This window comes from Bombus vosnesenskii, unplaced genomic scaffold (assembly GCF_011952255.1).
Source record: "Bombus vosnesenskii isolate JDL3184/JDL3185 unplaced genomic scaffold, Bvos_JDL3184-5_v1.1 scf7180000013314, whole genome shotgun sequence".
Classification (NCBI taxonomy): domain Eukaryota; kingdom Metazoa; phylum Arthropoda; class Insecta; order Hymenoptera; family Apidae; genus Bombus; species Bombus vosnesenskii.
The window spans coordinates 6,239,110-6,258,883 of NW_022882960.1; the positions used below are offsets into that span (position 1 = coordinate 6,239,110).

The 19,774-nt window shown below is 42.1% G+C and overlaps 1 protein-coding gene across 19 annotated transcripts in view; it reads right to left on the reverse strand.

Moving 5' to 3' along the window:
- LOC117235084 (glucose transporter type 1) overlaps positions 1-16,627 on the reverse strand; it is a 34,374-nt gene extending 17,747 nt beyond the window's left edge. For 6 of the 19 annotated variants that reach the window (XM_033496775.1, XM_033496776.1, XM_033496772.1 and 3 more), the window contains exons 1-4: positions 15,923-16,626; positions 7,545-7,887; positions 4,940-5,669; positions 169-361 (exon numbers count right to left, since the gene is read on the reverse strand). In XM_033496775.1, the coding sequence (XP_033352666.1) occupies positions 169-361; positions 4,940-5,661 (915 nt within the window). In that variant the 5' untranslated portion in view covers positions 5,662-5,669; positions 7,545-7,887; positions 15,923-16,626. Of the gene's footprint in view, positions 1-168; positions 396-1,901; positions 2,202-4,939; positions 5,792-7,544; positions 7,888-10,249; positions 10,421-15,922 lie in introns of those variants that run through there. The other 13 variants (XM_033496780.1, XM_033496785.1, XM_033496781.1 and 10 more) reach the window with 9 other exon arrangements.
- Between the last annotated feature and the right edge of the window lie 3,147 nt (positions 16,628-19,774).

The window sequence follows — 19,774 nt, forward strand, 5'->3', positions numbered from 1 at the left end:
CATACGTGTATGTACAACGAAACAACTGACAAATTCTTTTTTCTCGCTATATCTTTTTCTCTGTTTCCCTTCAATAACTAGGATAGAAAAGTCGATCGACATTCGTCGTGTTCGATCACTAATTGGTAAATTTCGGGATATCTCGTTGAACGTAGAGACCAACAGTACCTTGATCGCGACCATGTCCCGTTTGACCTCGCTGACCTCGCTCTGGCAAGACTCTACGCTCTTGGTGAGTTCCTGCAGCTGCGTGCGGATCTCGCAGAGGGCGACGGTGGTCTCCAGCTGGCGGTCACCCCGCTGCAGCTCGTCCAGCTTGGCACTCAAGTTCATACTCATAACGCTGACCTGTTTCTGCAGACTGCCCACACACACATACCCTCACGTGAATCTCGCTGGCTCGCCCGGGAAAATAAATCGACATTGTCGAGCACATTGACACACTAGACACGATCAAGGCTAACTATGCCTAGTCCCCTAAACAAGAAGTCCAACTACCTCCGCGCGGAAACTGCCGAGCCTTCAATAGCGTACGCTTACTGTACCGGGGTGTGTTCGCTCTTTCTCTCTTTTTTACTTCTATTTCTTTACTTTTTTTTTCTTTTTTACTTTTCTATTTCTTTCCTTTTAATCTACGTATACGCGAGGAGATAATGTGATTTTGATTATGATTGGGGAAAAAGACAAGATACTATTTCTATCGTGGTGTAATCACGTACACCATGTTCTTCTCTCGTGCTTTAAATCTCAGCGAGCCAGCGGTAGCTCGGCAGCTAAGGAAACGTTGGGGGTATACGAGTAGCGTGTAAACAGAGATATACAGACACATATATATGTATTTAATATATCATATTCTGTTTATGTATATACGAACATAGAAATATATTAAATTGAAAAATAGCACAACGTACAAACGCCACTAAAAGCACGTCTAAACTGTGTGTAGGTGAGTGTCAAGGTGAGAAACACTACGGTGACATATATATATATTTAAATATATATATATATTCTTTTTAATATATATATATATATATGCATTATATATATTACATAGTTATTGGAGCTGTGCACATTAGATGGAAGTTTGTGAAAGTGAGAGATGGAAACTAGAGTCCCCGTTGAAGTGTAAAGTACGCTCCCGCATGTTTCAAATGATTCATCAAAATTTTGCAGTAAAAAAAAAACGATCATCCTTTGTTCCTTGTTATATTTTTCTTTTCTTCTTTTCGATATCACGATCGTTTTCCCCATAAACGCGAGAGAGCTTCGGCACACGCGAAGCGTGATTACTCTACTGGCACGATGCGGGAATGTGCAAGTGGATAAGAAAAAATATGATTCGATGCACGCTTTCAATTCGAACGTTGCATGTAGACAATGAATAAATAATATATACGCACAGATCATGATGAATGATCAGAAATCTCTCGATCGAAGGAGATTTTAGCAAACTTATCGATCGATGTGCACAGCCAAGCAGAAAGGTGATCTTTTAATCATGGACGAAACCAAAGAAGAAAAAGAAAGAAAGAGAAAGAAAGAGAGAGAGAGAGAGAGAGAGAAAGAGAGAGACAGTATGTGTGTACGTGAGTATATGACAGAGTGAAAAAAGAGAGAAAATTTACGCAAGGCACGTCGAGTGACAAGTGAATAGTGAAAAATGAATGAACACATGAGCCTTAGTGGAAGTAGAGAGAAAATGTATGACCCGGATGATAAAGTGAAAACACAAAGAAAGAAAACGAAACATACTTGTACAGAAGGATGAAAAGGTACAGACGGGATAATAGAAAAGAGGGATTAAAGAAAATAATTAATTAGATAAGTAAATAGACAGGTAGAAAAAGAGAAATAGATAGAGATAGAGAGAAAGAAAGAGCAGTGATGATGTTGCCATGTACCTGGGAGGTAGGGAGACCATGGCTGTGTTCCGAAACTACAGTAGCCTCTATGCCTCCCCACTCACTCCTCTTGATTCAGTATTTCGTCTTATTCTCACAGATCTATTTGTTCTTTGCTTTGTTCACGACATATGTACGTACGTTGGATTATCCACCAAATCCAATCAATTGACTCTGAACGATTGCACAGCTTGTTGTCAAGTGGGTCCACAACCAAAGGTGGAGGGGTAACGTGTGGCGGGGGGTTTAAAGGCCGACGACGCCCGCCCCTGCCTCTTATCTCACTCTGTAAAACTTTACCTAGTTTGGAAACACAGTCGTGGTTCAGTCAAAATCATGTCATATAATGGTATATTCGCTCGAATTAGTCACGTGACGTCCAATTCTTCTAAAGGACAGGTTCGTCACGTGCGAAGACATTTCGTCTTTTTTTTTTTTCGTAAATTTTTTAATTTCTATTTTTTTTTTTTTTTGTTGTTGTTCTTTTTCGTTCTTTTTCTCACGCATCGCCATGCGACGCGCCGCCAGCTTACTCACCCCTGCCTAGTCGCCCGCGTCCACAAGCGAGCTTGCAATTTGAATTGGGCCCATCACTTTTTATGCGAAACGATATCGATCGGCAAAATAATTGACAAAAATTAGCATGATCTCATGATAAAGTGATAAACAACAGGAGACACGCACACAAATAAGTCACAAAGGTGGCACATCGAAGTAACGATATATGAGAGTGTATCGATTAGAACGATGCCAAGGAAATATGATCGTATCGTCGTCGCGTCTATATGGAAAACATATACATGTATATCTATGTTGTACACGTGTCAGTGGTAAAGCTGTTTTCTCCTTCCTCCGATCACCAACGAATTTCTCTTGTTCGTTTTCGAGCGTGAATTCCATTATAGTGCATTCACACAGAACAACGTGGTTTAAACAATGATCGGTGAGAAACGCTCATACACATACTATATACTGTGCGTGTGTTTCACACAAACTAGTCGCGTTTTGCCTTGTGCATTCGCCGGCTGCATCTATTTCCCTTTGTCCCGTTTTCGATATTCTCCGTTATCGTCTTGGGTGCTGTTTGCGTACTTATTTGTGTACCTGACTTCGAGAAAAGTGACATGACATCGAATGGAACATGAGCAATCAGTGGTAAGCCTGCGAGCGCCGCAGCCAAAAGAGTTTCATGTAAAACCGTATAACAACGTATTACCGGTGTCTCGATATTACTGTTTATGATCAAGGGTGTGTAGTATGTACAAGTACAGGACTAGAGCGAGTGTGATTTATGTATAAATGATAAATGGCACGGCACAAAGCCTTGCATTGCATTCTCTGATACATAAAGAGTCTATGTAAAACGATAAGCAGGGAAAACGTCTGTTTCTTTTATCTTAATTCGTTCTATATTTCTTTTATCTCGTTTGCTTCTTTTCTTTTTGCATTTTTGCTTTTTCTCTTTCTTTTCTTTTGCTAATTCTCTATTGTGTACTCTCCGTTCAATCGTTAATTCAGGTGAACGAGGCACCGCCACTTAGGCCGGGAATTACCTGGATGCGTTTAGAGAATATCGCAAGTATTGTTGGACATTGAAAAGAACAATATCCATGGAAAAGGTTCGTTGGATAGTAATTCTTGTCTACGAGAGAGTTTATGATCGATAAGTAAGTGCTATCGATTCGGGTACTTCGGGGCGAATAATAGAGAGCGAGAAGTGTTCTCTTAATTGGTATGCAAGTCTTAAGAGCTTATATACGTTGTTCTACTGAACTGCCGTGGCACTAAGCTAAAGTTACTTCGAAAGACTCTTATTTAAAATAGAAGGAATAATATTTGAAAAAGTCGACAAAGTTCGATTAACCCCTTACCTTACGATTTAACTTCCAATAGCGCGTGCCATGAACAACAACAAGGTCGATCACACGTCGAGCCATTTCACGGTTTGGCTGAACGTCCGCAGTTGTGCAAATCGCACATATCTTTTCATATACAAATGCAATGTGTATGGTACAACTAATTTTATTTTCCAAGATGTTTGATAAATAATTACTACCAATTGATCGTTGAACAAGAAAGATTTATTATCTTAAAGTAAATAATAAATCAATAACACCGACGTACCACGTCTCTCACATGTGTTGCTCGTGTTTGGCCCGATCGACGTACCACGTCTCTCACACGATACTGTAGATTAAGGGGTTAACCACGGTCGCAACGACTTACTTAAACGCAGGGTTGCTAAGATTAATTCAACTACGTTTTAATCGCTGAAGAAACAAAGAACATAATAATTCTATATAAGAGCCTAAAGAGAGATCACTACGGAATATCAATACAGGATCCTAAGAAGAGAGGCGCTAAACTATGAAATCAGATGATAAAAATGTTTCGAGATATTCGTCGCCCGCGGGATTCGCCAAGATTAAAAGTTCACGATCGAATCTTAACAAATAACAGATTTCACTTTCCTTTAAGTGTTATTTCGCGAATCGAACGAATTTCTTCGTTTCGTTGAAAACCGGAAAAGAAAGAGATCCTTCACATTGTTCGAACATGTACAAGTTCGCGTCTCGTCAAGGAAAAAAAAAAAGAAACAAAAAGAAGGTGAAACAGATCGGTAAGACCGAATGATCGATGGACCGGAAGACGATCGCCGGTGTCAGATACGTAAATGATCTCGGCCGGTACATCCAAACAATCCAGATAATTCTCAGAGACGTCGGTGGCGACGCCCATGTGACAACGTCTTCGACAAATCATTTGTACATCGTGTATAATTTTATTTTGAAACGTAAACTCTCCCTTTTCCGTGATAGCAGTGTCGCTCGAGGTCCGAACTCTGATCGCGAAGCTCGTACTATTCGACGATTGGTAGTAGTACGTGGTATAAAGAAGAGAGCCGCGTTATCATTGTACGATAATACTATATAAAATATATAAAATCGAAAAGACGCGTGGAGGTGTTTCACAGAAAACGTTAAGGTATATAAGTATAAGAGAGAGATATGTATGGTGGGTACGTCGGGGAAACGTACCTTACAAGCAACTCCCGTAGAGTGGCTTCATCGTCCTCCTGTACCTCTTCCTGCGTCTCATTACTGAACGTGCCGCGACTTGAGTGATGATGTTGATGTCGCCTAGTCGTCGGCCTACCGATACTGCCTGGTGGATACTGTCCGTGCGACCCGTGATGATGATGGTGATAGTGACCGGTGTTGGTGGAGGCCGAGTGCAAATATCGGGCGACGGTGCTGGTCGGACGCCCCCTGGTCAGCTTGAGACCGGTAACAGGAGGCGGCAGTACGGCGCCTGTACCGGGCTCCACGTAACTTCTTCGTGAGGCATACTGCTCCTCCTCCACCCTGATGATGTCCTGACGTCCGCTCGATGGCCGATCGGCCGATCTGCTGCGCGATCTCGCGCTAGTTCCAACACTTTTGCTACTTTTACGTCCGGCCGTGCCGGCGTTGCTGCTGGCGGCGATTCTTTCACTTCCTTTGCTTTGTCTCCACCAGCTGCTACCGCCGACCTGTGCACCAAAATCGAGCCTCCCTCTTTCCTCCTCTTCCTCCTCCTCCTCTTCCTCCTCCTCCTCCTCCTCCTCCCCGACGGCGGCACCAGCCGGCCCTGGTTCCGTATCCTGGGACCCCGAAAGGCCCGAGATTTCTTCGTAGAGGCACTCCGAATCCGGGTCCGTCGACACTGCCGCGCTCTGCCACAACTGGTTTATTGGCTTGAAGCCGCGTGAATCGGCCATCGTTTGAGCTACACGCCAGGACACAGACACAGAGAGAAGAATTTATACAACATCGACATCATCCTCCCCTTCAACGTCTTCCTCGGCTGTGTTGACTAAAGACCACCCGATGCTGCATATCCGAGGAATACTAAGAGCAACGAGCGATAAATTTCTTTTTTGTTTTGTCGTTTTCTTGTTTCGTTGGTTTCGTTATTTCGTGTGTTTTTGCGTTACATTATGATGATTCTAAATCGATTGATAAGCTTCGTCTAGACTTTGCACAGCAGCGATTTTGCGGTGAGCTTAACGTGTTATAGTTCCGTCTTTTTTTTTCCTAAATAAATATCTTTGCGATCGCTTTTTATCGTAATTGTATCGTGATTGCGATATCGTGAAAGCAGCCTTTGATCTTTCTTTGCTTGGTTTTTACTACGTGGCACGCCACGTTAGAAGCGTGGATACAAATGCGCAAGTGGTAATGTCATTCAGCCACGCAGGAAGCGGATTCGATAAAATTACACAACTGCAAAGAAGGAAGGGAGCTAAAAGAACGTCTGACCACGAATTAAAAAAAAAAAGACGACGATGAACGCGTGTACGCGTGATTCCACGTTACCGTGTTTCCTGATGATTCGGCTTGACGTGCAGTCAAACCGTACAAGTCCATAACTGTTTCATTGCAAATTAATCAGAACGATTCTCGCGTCAATTCGTTGAAAGTCTGACAGCAGCCAGAACGAGGAAGCACGATGATTAATTCACGCAAAGTTGCTCACGGTTTGTTAGAAACGTACATAATGCCAAGCCCGAGCAACTTTCCTGCTCGCTGACAGCGAATATTACCGCGAAAGTGCAGCCGTTTAAAGAGAAATAGAGAAACGTTAATGGGGAATAGGGAAAATTGACCGCTACTTTCGCCATTCGATCAAAACGAAGTCCCGCTCTGGAGCGTTACATGGCCGAACGACGTGAAACGTGAAATTTCGAAGAAATTTCAACACAACTTTCGAACGATCGATTAGAGCGAAACGAAGCTTATGAATTTTCATTCCAGCCGATGCGCACGTGAAATTGGAAACGATGAGCCAGTTACTGCAAGATCGTGCTGCAGTAATTAAGCCGAGCTTCCTGCATGCATCGCACTGGCTCGTCTTACGACGACAATTAAAGTACCACGGTAACGAGCATTATTAATATCGCTTACCGTCGTTAAATATATTCCGGGTCTCGTCCGATGCGAGATACCACAACCGAAACGACATAGATTCCTTCCATTCTTCCGAATAATAGCGTTCGACCATGCTTCGCGAAAATCGCACGTTGGAAAGATATCACGGCCAAAATACGGATCGAACGACGTTCGAATCTTGGCGATAACGATTGTTTTCGTTAATCGTTCGAAAATCGTACTTATCGTTTCGAGTATCGAGAATCATTCTGTGTAATTCGTTTCGCATAATTTATAAAATACGAAGGTAAAAATAATAGATGTAAATAAGTATGAGGGGGAGAATCGAGTCGCCGATGAAGTCGTGCGCTGCACTTCGAAGCGTTTAGTGATACAGAAATTCTAGAAGCGAAGGAAATTGCACATAGCCGCACGACAGGTATGCAACATCCTTATATTCTGGCTTGGTGCAACCGATTACGGAATCATTGAATCGCATCTCGCCTCGATCAATTAACACCGTAATCTCACAACGGGTAATCTCGTAATCTCGAGAAGTAGGAGTAATAGGTTATACTCGGTAATTACGAAACAATTAGCTGGCTATGAAATATTACTGCCGATAAATTGGCAAGCGCTTACGTGCACGAACTATGAACAATGATGTGTATTTATTCTCTTTTATTCTTTTTTCTTTTTATTTTTCATTTTCCTGTTAACATTCTCGACTCACCTTAGACAATTCGCAAGCCATCGTGCTCGACGATGATATTATCACGCCACGACGTTTCTCGTGTCTCGATTTCGAGTCGCGAGACCACTCGCCACTCGGGATTCCTGCAACTTGGCAGAGACAATCGCCGTTTCTCTAACAGGTCGATTAACGTCTCGACCACGTGATCAAAGAAAGGTAGAAGAGGTAAAACGCGAACGATACGGACGTAAACGTAGCAATCAGTGGAATTTCCACCGCGGTACGATCACTGACGTATCGCGAGTACCGAAGAGCCACGTCCTTCCTCTGATCGTGAATTGTTTTCGACTCACTATAAGACGGCGGTATACACTAAGTGAACCTGTGAAAACAAAGAAAACAGATGTAGTGGTATCGGCAATCATTTTTAGACGATAAAATGTAATCGTGTTTTGCTCCGGACAATAGAGGATCGTTAACTACGAACGCTACTGTTACATCAACTAAGCGGAAAGAATGAAAATTTTAATGAAACAACACAATGAATGTAAATTCTATGCAGTCGATCGGTTCGTGTATTATTCATGCGGCATTGTAACAAAGATCATTTTTAATACAATTACAAAGAATCGTACAGACGCAAAGAGTGACTGGAAAAATCAAAGTAAGATGAAAAACGATCCTCTAATTGTTCCGAGCAATATATAAAATATCTAAGATTCTACGAAGATAATATCTATAATAAAATCCGTCGTAAAAGGAGAACTATACGATAGATCGACGAGGACGAGTTCGAATCGAATTCGAGCTTGGAATATTGTATTCCAGCGAAACGTAAGCATCCTCGGCTGTACATTCTAAAGATATATCGTTATCTACCGTCAAACGCGTAACAAATAGCGTTTAATCCACGGTTATGCATCAAACTATTTTCCGATAAAATTGCGTAATATTCTTCTTTGCCTGACCGATCTCAAGGAAAATCATCTTGCAGTTCTGTCGGCTCTAAGGCGAAAAAAACCAAGGAAACAAATAACAGAGAAAAAGAAATGAAAAACATGGTGAATCGAGGGAAAGAATAAGAAGAAGAAGCATTCAGTTGACGATAATTATTCCCCCTTTGATCGACCATGGTTTTTGTAGCGTCCATTCGTCGCTGGTATACGAATGAAAAGAATGCGAGTGGTGAAATTGCCTGAATGCCAGGGAAAGGATGGCACGCTTGTTGTAGAAACCGTGAATGCGTCTCCGCACAAAGGCGGTCGTAAACACGGCCGAGTAATGTATAATTACAGACTGCAAGTGTAATTTCCAATATGACCTTGCTTGGCGACTCGGGGCACCGAGTCGGAATTCTCACGGCACGTCGTCCTAGAACTCGGACGTACCGAGACGATGTGTAAAATCGACTCGACATAAATTCGTGTAATGGACACGCGTGGAATGCGTTTGATAGCCGGTGAACGGAATAGCAGTGATTCTTCCTCGGTGGCGTTCTGACTAGCCATAACGTCGAACGCGCGTTTAAATTGCCTCTATGCGATAACGACATAATTCCGCTTGCTAATTGGCAAAGTTTCTCTCTTCCGATAATGAAATTAAACGAGCAAGGTAAACGAATAAAGTAAAAATAATTGATTTCGTCGTTTCGTGTAAAGATATCAAAGCGTTATAATTATAGTTTGGCACGAGTTTCGTTCGATCGACTTATATTGATTTCTATGGAAACAACCAACACGGATCTATGTATATTTATTATGGGTCGATACATCAACGATATATAAATAACTCTATGAACGTAAACAAAGTAACGGAATAATTAAAAGATAAATCAGGGACACGTTTGATTTTTCATTCGTCCAGGATCGATGTCTATACGTATGTAGGTACAGTCATTCTCGTTAATATTCAGACGCTCTTTAAAAACAGGAAAACTTCATAAAAATGGATGAAACGATTTGAGCTCTTTTTCAAATGTTAGAGGAATTGGTTTACTAGTCAACGCGCCAACAATAAATTTTCAACGCATCGCGATTGGTCAGAATTGCGAAAAATATAGTAAAATTCACTTTTTTCCAAATTTCTTATACAAGCCTGTAACGACGATTCGAATAATACGTTTTGTAGATTTATAACAGTTATATATATGCTCAGAATCGGTTAACGTTGCTACGACCTAGACGACGTTAAAATTGACGAAATCACAGTTTCTCACAACTTTCCTCTAATTGTAATAAATCTTAAGATTCTTACATCTTTCGATGCCTTTTATGACAGCTTTTGCTTCGATCGATTTCAATAAAACTTTATGACCGATGAGCCTGTAAATCTGCAAAACGTATTGTTTAAATTCTCACTACATTCTCATTATTGAGATAAAAAATTGTAAAAAGTAACTTTTACTATTCTTCTCGCGACTCCTACCAATCGTAGTTTTTCCAACATTTTTTTTAGGCAACTAATTTGGTAAACTAATTCTAACTTCTCAAAGAAGCTCAACTCGTTTGATCAAACTTTTAAAAAGTCACTCTGTTTTAGAGAGTGTCCGAATATCAACGACAACAATAGCTAATATACAGTAAAATTTAAATAAACGACCCTAAATGAAAATCACTGAAATCCTCTAACTTTCTCTTTCCGTGTATATATACCGACCCAGGCTCTGTCAAAATCTATGGCCTTTCGAACGATGTGCAACGATCTCGATGCTATCGTACTTTCAGTATCAACATTCGATCGCTCACCTTGTATCAAAAATCTCGACTGTATCTAGTTCCTCGATGACGTTGAAATCGGTAACGTTCACCAGCATTCTCGTCACAAAACTCGACGTTCTTGAAATATTTTCAAGTAACACAAGGGCAAACCGAACAGATACCGCTTTATGTAACGACGAGCGAACGGAAAGGAACGACAGTACTAGTCGACGAGTCGCGTACTACTAACGCGTACGTTCTGTGTATCGCGTCGAAGATTAAACGAAATCCAAAGACTTTCTCCCCTCCTCTGCCGCTTGTTTCTCCGTCAGATCGCTTTCGTTCGCCGTCCTTGTTCCATCTGTCGAGGGAATCCATCCGTCATTGTTCACAGTCTGTTACGTGTCTGTCTTGTTGTCCAGTTTTTCAACGAGTTTTATAACCAGTTCCTTGTGTACTTCTGTGCTCCGCCGTACCTTAGCTGTCCGCATCTACTGTGAAAGATTAAACACCAGCGACACCGAGATACGGAACGCGCGTGAATCTTTCTTTCTCTCTTTTCTTTTCCCAACTTCTTTTTAACTGTAATGTTTGTCGCCAGAGATCGATAGATCTTCGTTCAACGAAGAAATATCGAGTTCGCGGAGTTTGTCGCGTTTCCTAGTTCCTTCGAGATGGTTGTTTCTCTCGTGTTTGTATGCACGTGTTGCAAAAAGTTCGATGCGAAATGGAGAATGATGTCGTTCGACATTTTTCACCGTCCAACGAAACGCGAAATTTATCGGTAGTAAAAGTAACGTATCGCGAGTCATACCGGACCGTCTATGAAATTACGTAAATTTATTGCTACCCAATAACAACGCGATCTCGTTCGCTATCGTGGGGATAGTACGGTAATTTCTTTATCTATTTTTTCAGGTGTGTTCCGAACACGCTTTTAAAATCCAAAAGTAAATAACTACAAAATGAATCTAACGGTAGGAATGTGGAAAATATTATCATTATTATCGATAGGTGTTATTAGTACGTCTTTATTACATTGTAGCAGTTATATAAAGAATGTAACCTTCTATAACTCCGTGTACCTTGGAGCATGAACATATTTCTATTATCTATATGCTTTAAATCTTGTTTTATTATCGCTTTATTATTGTACTTTATATATTGCATAATTATGAAAATCAAAGCAGAAAACTGCGGTCGACTACACAATATTCCTGTTTCTCGTGACCAAAGAAAATTCCAGCCATATAGAAAATTAATAAAAGTATATCAACGTAGATGCATTATTAGTCACGAAAACATGAAAATACATACGAACAACGAACAAGTACTTGCGAAAGTAGCTTACAAAATTTAGAATAGCGAACAAACGACGAATAATGAAACTTCCTTAATCGAAATCTTTGATACGATCGTACCAGAAAATAAATACAAGATTCTACAACCACTCTGAACAAAAGTAACGCAATTCTAATAAATTTATCGCGTTCCGCGGTTCTACCAGAGAAAACTAGGAAAGCAGTACCGACGGCGAAATTTCCACTCGCGACTGCTCGCAGCGTAATAACGCGGCGTTATATATCTAAAAAGCATATAACCGGCTGAAAGTTGCGTTAAAATTTCCAAATAAGGTTTGTTGTTAAACGGTTTCAACGAGTAACAGGTGCACAACCTACATTCGCGGTATTTACGCTGCGCTGGCCTCCAGAAATCTCTGTTGGAAAATGACACATAGCGGATTATGCGAGGTGATATTTACGATCTCGTAACTCTGTAACATCAATCTCGTCGAATAAAAAAGAATTCCATGCTTCTCTCAGCGTTGTTCAACGATATCGATTTTAAGGGCGAGATCGAGTCGAGATTGGTAAGAAATACTGGAACCGATCCTACGAAAACTCTCGGTTATCTGCTGATATCTAACGTTCACGATGACACACATACTTACGTCTCCGGATGCTTGTGATTTAAATGGATCAATGAGATGCGCTTGGCGAAACGGCAGGAGCCAAGCTTTTCTCATTTCTGCACCATAGACGTTGGCATTGCGACGAAGACGACGCGAGGGTGCATTTAGGATTGGCACATCGCCAACAGGTCCTTCGGGAGATTTGCACTATACGTTATATCTATACGTATGTATCTGTACACGTAATATCGTCATCGTCATATACGTAAATCCGAAAACGTTAAGCCGTTTGTCGAGAGACCAGGTATGCGCATTTCGTTTGATTTCCATCGAACGTATGATGAAAAGGAAAAGGAACGAAATAGTCGGTAGAGCATCTAGTCGCGCATTAAACCGCACAGCGTGTGGAAATTGCGATTAGCGATAAAAGTGGGAAATAACGAGGCAAGGAAAATCGTCATCAAGCTCGACGGAGATAAGATAGGAATGTTAATTTCGGTTGTAGTGAAACAGGGGATTAGCTGAAAATACGAGAATGGACGATGGTAGTCGTGGAGATAAAAATTTTTACTTTTAGAAAAAAAATATACATATATATATATATGTATGTATATTTTATATATATATACAGGTGTAATCGATCAAGCAAACGTGAAAGAGAGAAGTAGGTCACGAACGTACGCTCGTCAAGTTACGCTTCTTCCGTGAATCTTCAACTTCGTTTTAGCAGCAACTTTTCGACTATGGTTGAGAGCGAGATTTATTAATGGACATATCCAACGATGATTAATGTCTGTTTGAAAGTTACGACGTTAAGGTATCGTTGTACATATGTACACGTATGTATCGATGAGCAGATAAAACAAACTAATTTACAAGGAAGGAATTTTAGAATTTTATCTTCTCTTGTTCTATTTCGATAACAAATCGCATGACTTAAATCGTCTTAATCCGATATATATTGCGCAAGTCTTAATCGTCTATTGGTGTGTTGCGAAATTAATCCCCGATTGTTAGTTTCGTTTTCTATCTTCGCCACGGTGTTTTCTTCGGCTCGATACAGCTACAAGATGAATTACGCCTTACGTTCTCGAAAGATGGGAACGTTACCTTAAATTAATCAGAAAAGTACACGCGCTTTATCGTATGCGCTTCGTGCACTTAGCGCACTAAAAGCAGTCCGTGTATACTACACGCGCTCGGATATGCATATGTACGTAAGGAATATGCACTTTACCTATGCATGTATCATAACCATGTACACGTATGCACACGTTATGTGTGCTTTTATCGACGAAGAAAGAGCAAAAGATAAATGGTATATTTTGCTATTCTGTCTCGGCCCATTATACATTGTACACTCAAAATTGAAAACATTCGTTATCGTTGAATTTAAAAAGTTTTTTTCCTTTCTTTTTGTAGGTAAGAATGTTCGACATGTCGCGTTAGAATATTTCACCGCATTTAACGTTACCTTAGTTGTACAAAAAGTAACGACAGATCTAAAAACTTGACAGTTTCTTTTTCTTTTACGTGCTTTACTGAATTAAAGAAGTTCTTAGAACGCAGGTTGCTGGATGAAAATTATGCCCTCAATGTCTGTCATGAATCATTACTAATTCACGTAGTACTTAACTTTTTCAGAACAATTTCCATTCAGCGATTCCATGGCGCAACTCCAGACCGATGACGCACGAATGCATAGTTTTGTCGCGGCGTGACACCATCGAATATATATGTATATATATACATAAAGGTTCGACGAAAGTAGATACAGAAGGAAGAGTTTTTTTATCGGGCGTACAGAGAGTTTAAAAACCTCAACAAGAACGGAAGCGCGATATTGGAATTCACGGCGGTGACGCTCGAAAGACATCGATCTGTCGAATTCGATGAAAGATCCAAGTATCTGTATAAACGAAAGCGAGGAACGACGATTGGAGAAACGGGTACACGGTCGGTTGAAACTAGCGGCGATAGGAAGGCATGCCTTACAGTTCCGATCGTTATCTAATAATGAGAAAAGAAGTTAAAACCGATAGGCGAAGGCGTTCTTTTCTACCGATTTCGTGCCACCGCGTAAAACGCTTCCACGGAGGCCCGTATATTTCCAAGTAGCACAATTGCAAACATTGATTCGAACCAGAAACTAGATACGTATGATTATTTGCCCGGCCTGGGAGTATTATAGCTCGCGTGTAGATAACAATACGACAATGGGGCGCAGTTTGCGATCGTGTATACAGAAGAATCGGAGAAAATGTACCTTTACGTTCGCGTCCAAGTGGCCAACGTTCGATTCGTTTTAACAGCCCGACCTGTGGAAGATTTCGTCTTGAAGATAACGTCTCGATGATAGATCCAGTTTCACGAGCCACGGTTTGCAGTAACGATTGGAAGAAGAGCGCGGAAGGAACGCGAAGGAAAAAACGAGACGAAGAGATCGCGTTTTTCGGAACGGGCGATCTCGTTCTCGTTAACCTACTTACTTTTATTCACGGCATTCATTCATCCGCTTCGCGCAACGCGTTATACGTATACCCATCTATATACGTGCATATACGTATATAGATATATGCAAGTATGCGCGTATATCACCGGCGGCGCATTCGCGCATTCTATACGGGGTAAAAAAACGCGTTTTATTACATTTCGGCACGCAAATGGCGTTCGAAAGGTAACGACGCGGTCAGGTGTACGAACGAGATCTCGTCGCGACGCCGGATCTTCGTTAGCTTCGTTCCTAACCAACGATACCTCGTCTCTTATCGCTTTACCTCGGCAACCAGTTAACCCCGAGTTTCCGAGGTATTCGCATCGACGTTAACGGGAAACCTGGGCCCCGAACGTGCGATTGAACGACCGTGAGGCCGCGGCCGTGTAATCGTTTCTAGGAAAATCGATCCTCGCCAATTAACATGGGCGAGGTTGAGACCGTGCCACGAACCAACGAGGAACAGGATATATCCTGTGCCTGTGCGTGGACAGTCGGAGGGCAGGTAAAGGGAGAACATCGTCGTTCACCGCCCAACGACAGTCGATTGCATTCGTACCAACTTTCGACGCTTCTCATCGCGTGAACGTTTCGATCGAACGAGTAATCGGTGAAGGCCAGGTGCTGCTAGAATGTCAGGTAGAGAAAGGGTAGAAATATCGACGACGCTCATCGATAGGGTAGCTCGACTCAGGAACGCGGGTTGTGTTCGTTCCTAGGCCGATCTTGCCGAGCGCCGCGGGTGCCGTCGTCTTGTATTATCGATTGACGGAGGTTATGTGGAGTCGAGTCGCCGGGACACGACGATCGCGTAGAACACAGGACGAGGAATCCTATTCTAACGGCATACGCGAAACGTCGAGAGACAAATAAAATCTTTTATATCGTTCGCGCTTCTTTCCTTTTATCCTTGATCGTCATCCCCTCCCTCCTTCCACCCTTTCGTGTGACGTTCTTCGCCTCTCTCTCTCTCTCTCTCTCGCTCTTTCTCTCTCTCCCCCTCCCCATACTCCTCCTCCTCGCATATACAACACAGCATTCGCACTCTCTTTTTCTCTCCTTGTGCCTCGATTTCTGTCTGCATACTTTATTTCCATTTTCCGTCTCACTCTCTCCCTCTTCCGTCTTCCTAGTTCTATCTCACTCAAACGTGAATCTATCCGTACGTTCCTCTCCCGTAGGAAAGGACAAGCGCACCGAAGAAAGAAAGGGTGGTTTCGAAGGAGGAAAGGAAAGTCTCGAGCTGAGCTAGCTCGACTCGCGAAAGAAAGGAAAAAATACTGTAGAAAATGGAAACGTTTCGATGGACACTCACCATTTGGGATATGGGGGTGGTTAGACCGTCTGAAGAGTCGCGCTGGAAGCCTGGTTGGCAGCAAGAGCAATCGTGCTCGTGGCGTCAAAAACGACGGTATTGGCAGTGGCGAGACTGGCGATGGTGGATACGGCAGCGTTGACGGTGGCGGTAGCGGTAACGACGGCAGCGATAGTAACGGCAGCGGTGGCGGTGGCGAGGACGACGCTGGTGGTGGCGGCGGCGGTGGCGATGGCAGCGGCTACGACGACGTCGAGGACGTTGTACGCGGACGCGGCACTGACAGTAGTAGCGTTAGCAACCAAGTCACTTTCCTCCGAACGATCCGGGGACACCATCTCCTTGTTCGTCCGATCGCGTGCACAACCGACGACGATGCCGACGCCCGCACTGGCCACGACGCACTGTGGCCGCGCTACCACGAGTACCATCGTCGTAGTCTCATCGTCGTCGCCGTGTCTGCGCTGACACACCGATGGGGAATTAACGGGTGAACAGGCGGGACCGTTCCGTTCCAATCCAGTCCGATACGATCTGGAACTAACAGTGACTTCGAAGAAGGCGGTGGTCGTCCCCCGATCGACTGCACGACACCGATGCTCGATGGCAGGAGACGCCCCAACGCGGGGCACCTAGTTCGACGTATGCCGAGCGACGGCTCACCCCGCGATCCGTCTGCGCTCGGCCCGACTCGCACAGTACCGTAACCACCACGGGTGCTCGTCTACCCAGGATCCCCGCGTTATCCCTACTCTTTTTCCCTCTCTTCTTCGCTTCTCCGTTCTCTTCCGACTCCGTGCACTGTCGCTTCCTGATACACCCCCGCACCTATCTCCGTCTCGTTTTACCACCGAACGGCCACTTAACCGCGAAATTTTGAAGAACGCCTTTAATTCGTGCGTGTTCTCCTATCGTATATCGTTTCGCTTTCTTCCTCCCTTCCTTCCTATTTTCGCTTGGTCCGACGGTTTACGATCGAAGGCAGGTCGCTTCTATTAGTTTTTCGTTCAAATCGCGTCTCACTGATACGCGAAATGTAATCGAGTACCCCTTGAAAGAATTCTAATCTAATACAGGGTAATCGATCTTTCTATCTGTCTTTGTCTTTCCATCTGCATGCGTTATCTTCGAACTTGACGTTCGACCGAGTCTTGACGCGTCTTGAGTTTCTTCTTCCTTCGAAGGTTTGTCTATCGTTTTAGAAGAATGTAGTTGCTCGTTTCAACGATGTTTCGTTTACTGCAACTCCGTAGATAGCGGAAATTGAAGGCAGGAAGAGGAAGAAAGGCTTGCGCGAGTTGCATGCGGGTTAGCTGGCCGGACGAAAGGTATAGAATAGGTGGACCAGTAGTGGGAGTAAACGTATGGAATTGTTTTAGTCGCGGGCACCAAGAGCCCTTTGGGGTGACCTGAAGCTGTCGGGTACTCAGCGGCAAAGCGGGGGGTTAAGGAAGCCCTTGAAATCAATAGCCAGTCGCTACTGCCGCCGCCACCCTGATCAGGCTGCTCTGCGCTGTATCCGCCGCTCCACTCTCTGCCATCCACCTCCCTTTTCCCCGATCCTGATTTATCTGCACGTTCAGGCCGACCAAGTCCTCCTGTCCGACCTTAGTTCGCAGTCGAACGTCTCGCTATGGTGAGTGTCGTTTGACGAGCTCCATTAAAGAAAGTCACGTGTCCAGTGAACGAATTTTATTCTTCAAGTTCCGCTCGACCAATCTTTTTCATGTTCCGTTTTATCTTAGGCGACGATAGCGTACTACGAATTTCGCTTTTAGCAACATTACGGTGAGAATTATTTCCGTCTTAGACTTAGGTGTTATCGCGGAAGAAAAAACGCGCGTATGTTCGTACGATGCGCACAGAGATAACGAAACGACGAGCGTCGAATATTCTTATGTATACAAAAATGATGTAGCGTTTACGCTGATCTTTACAATTTCCTATCTTGACGTATAGAAATATGGCGTTATTACGTCTATATATTTATAGATATCGTCGTTCAGCCAAATAAGTATGGCGCTGCAATTTGCTTTCTCGTTATGCCAGGTAAAGATATCCGAATAACGACGAAGTAGAGTAAAATTTGCAAATTGGTCGATTAACGATCTTTACGTTTCTCGGCTGAGATATCTTCTTCCACCTTCTTCTCCCCACTACCCTCTTTCACCTCTCTTTTTCCGTTCGATGGTCGCGCAGGGAGAAAGTATGCGAGTGCATGTGCACCCGAGAAGGTAGTCTGATTATAAGTTGACCTACTCTACTTTGGTTCGCGTATCTATTTTTCGGGAATGAAGGGTTTAAAATTCATCTATAAAATTATCTCGCGTACCCGATCGATTCGAAACTATATTTATGCCGGTCTAACATTATGCGATATCGAGTAACCCTCGTCGTAATTGATCGACGATATTTAAAGTACAAGTACATCGTTACTTGGACTTGTTTAACGCAATTTTATTGAACGTGTATAGTAAGAAAATCGAATGTTACATTCGTCTGGAACAATTATTTCGCAGTATGTCAAAAATTGTCGTTTAAGTATACGTATATATAATATTTATCCAATTGTGACTGTTTTCTAACTTTTACAAGTTCAGCCATATTTTATTTTGTTATTTCTTTTTTTATGTACACAATGACAATCTGTTCGTTTCGTTCCCGAATCGTATTATTAGTATCATAATTCTATGTATCGTTATATTTTCTCTACAACAGTGATAATAACGTAGTAACATTGATCGTGAGACACTCCATAATGGATTAAGAATTCAAGCGATAAATGGAATAATCGTGTGGAAAAAATTCTTCTCTTGGACGAAACTCCAACTTGTGCTGGTGTATAGTAGCGTGGTTTTATGTATTTATCATCTTAAATAACACATAAATTTAACAGGAACTTAGGAAGTTGCTCGTTCGAGAAAGCTGCAACGCATCTGACCAGAGGAGAATTCTCAAACCATTTTCTTACGTGCCTCGTATATTCGTACAGAAAAAGCAATTTATACCTGTACCTTAGACGATACACTGGACGATCGTTATTTAATTATATTATAAACACGAGAATATAACAGAGAGAATTTTATAATGATCGCGCTTCGTAATCTGTAAAGATGTGTAAAACGATGAAATGATGCGACAATTTTTATCTGAAAAAATCGTTGTATCCTGTTAAACTTAATTTGCGCTATATTAAACATGCACCATCATTCTACCAGTTACTGATAATTCGTTTCTTTTTCTTTCTTTCCTTTTTCTTTTTTTAATATCTGAAAAATCGAGAACTCGTAACTTCTCAATCAGAAACTCGAAGAATGATGAAAAAACTATATATATATACACATATAACTTCGAAATTATAAATAATGCCGTCTATAAATAATAAAAGTTTAAATATTTACGCTTGACAATGTAATTATAGTTTATCCCTATTTTACAATTAAAAAAACAAATGTTCACTATCGAAAAGAGTTGGAAAGACCTTATAGAGTCAGGAAATATTAGAACGATAGAACTTTAGTGAAACACAAATATGTTATATTGCTGTCTCTATTTCTAAGGCACAGATATACGAGTATTATATATATGTATACGTATGTATATTTGTATGTGAGTGCATAGATATACACACACCCGTAATAATTAATTCTGATGTGTTCGATATTACTTGTGATGTGACGATCTACAAACTGTTTGCCACTATATAAATGTGTGTGTACATATGTATATATACATTATACACACATCTATATAGCTAAATTTATATGATTCGTGATGACAACATTTTTAGGCGGTACCATATCAATGTATACCATGCACCACTTCAAATTACTCGAAAACACAATTACCAGC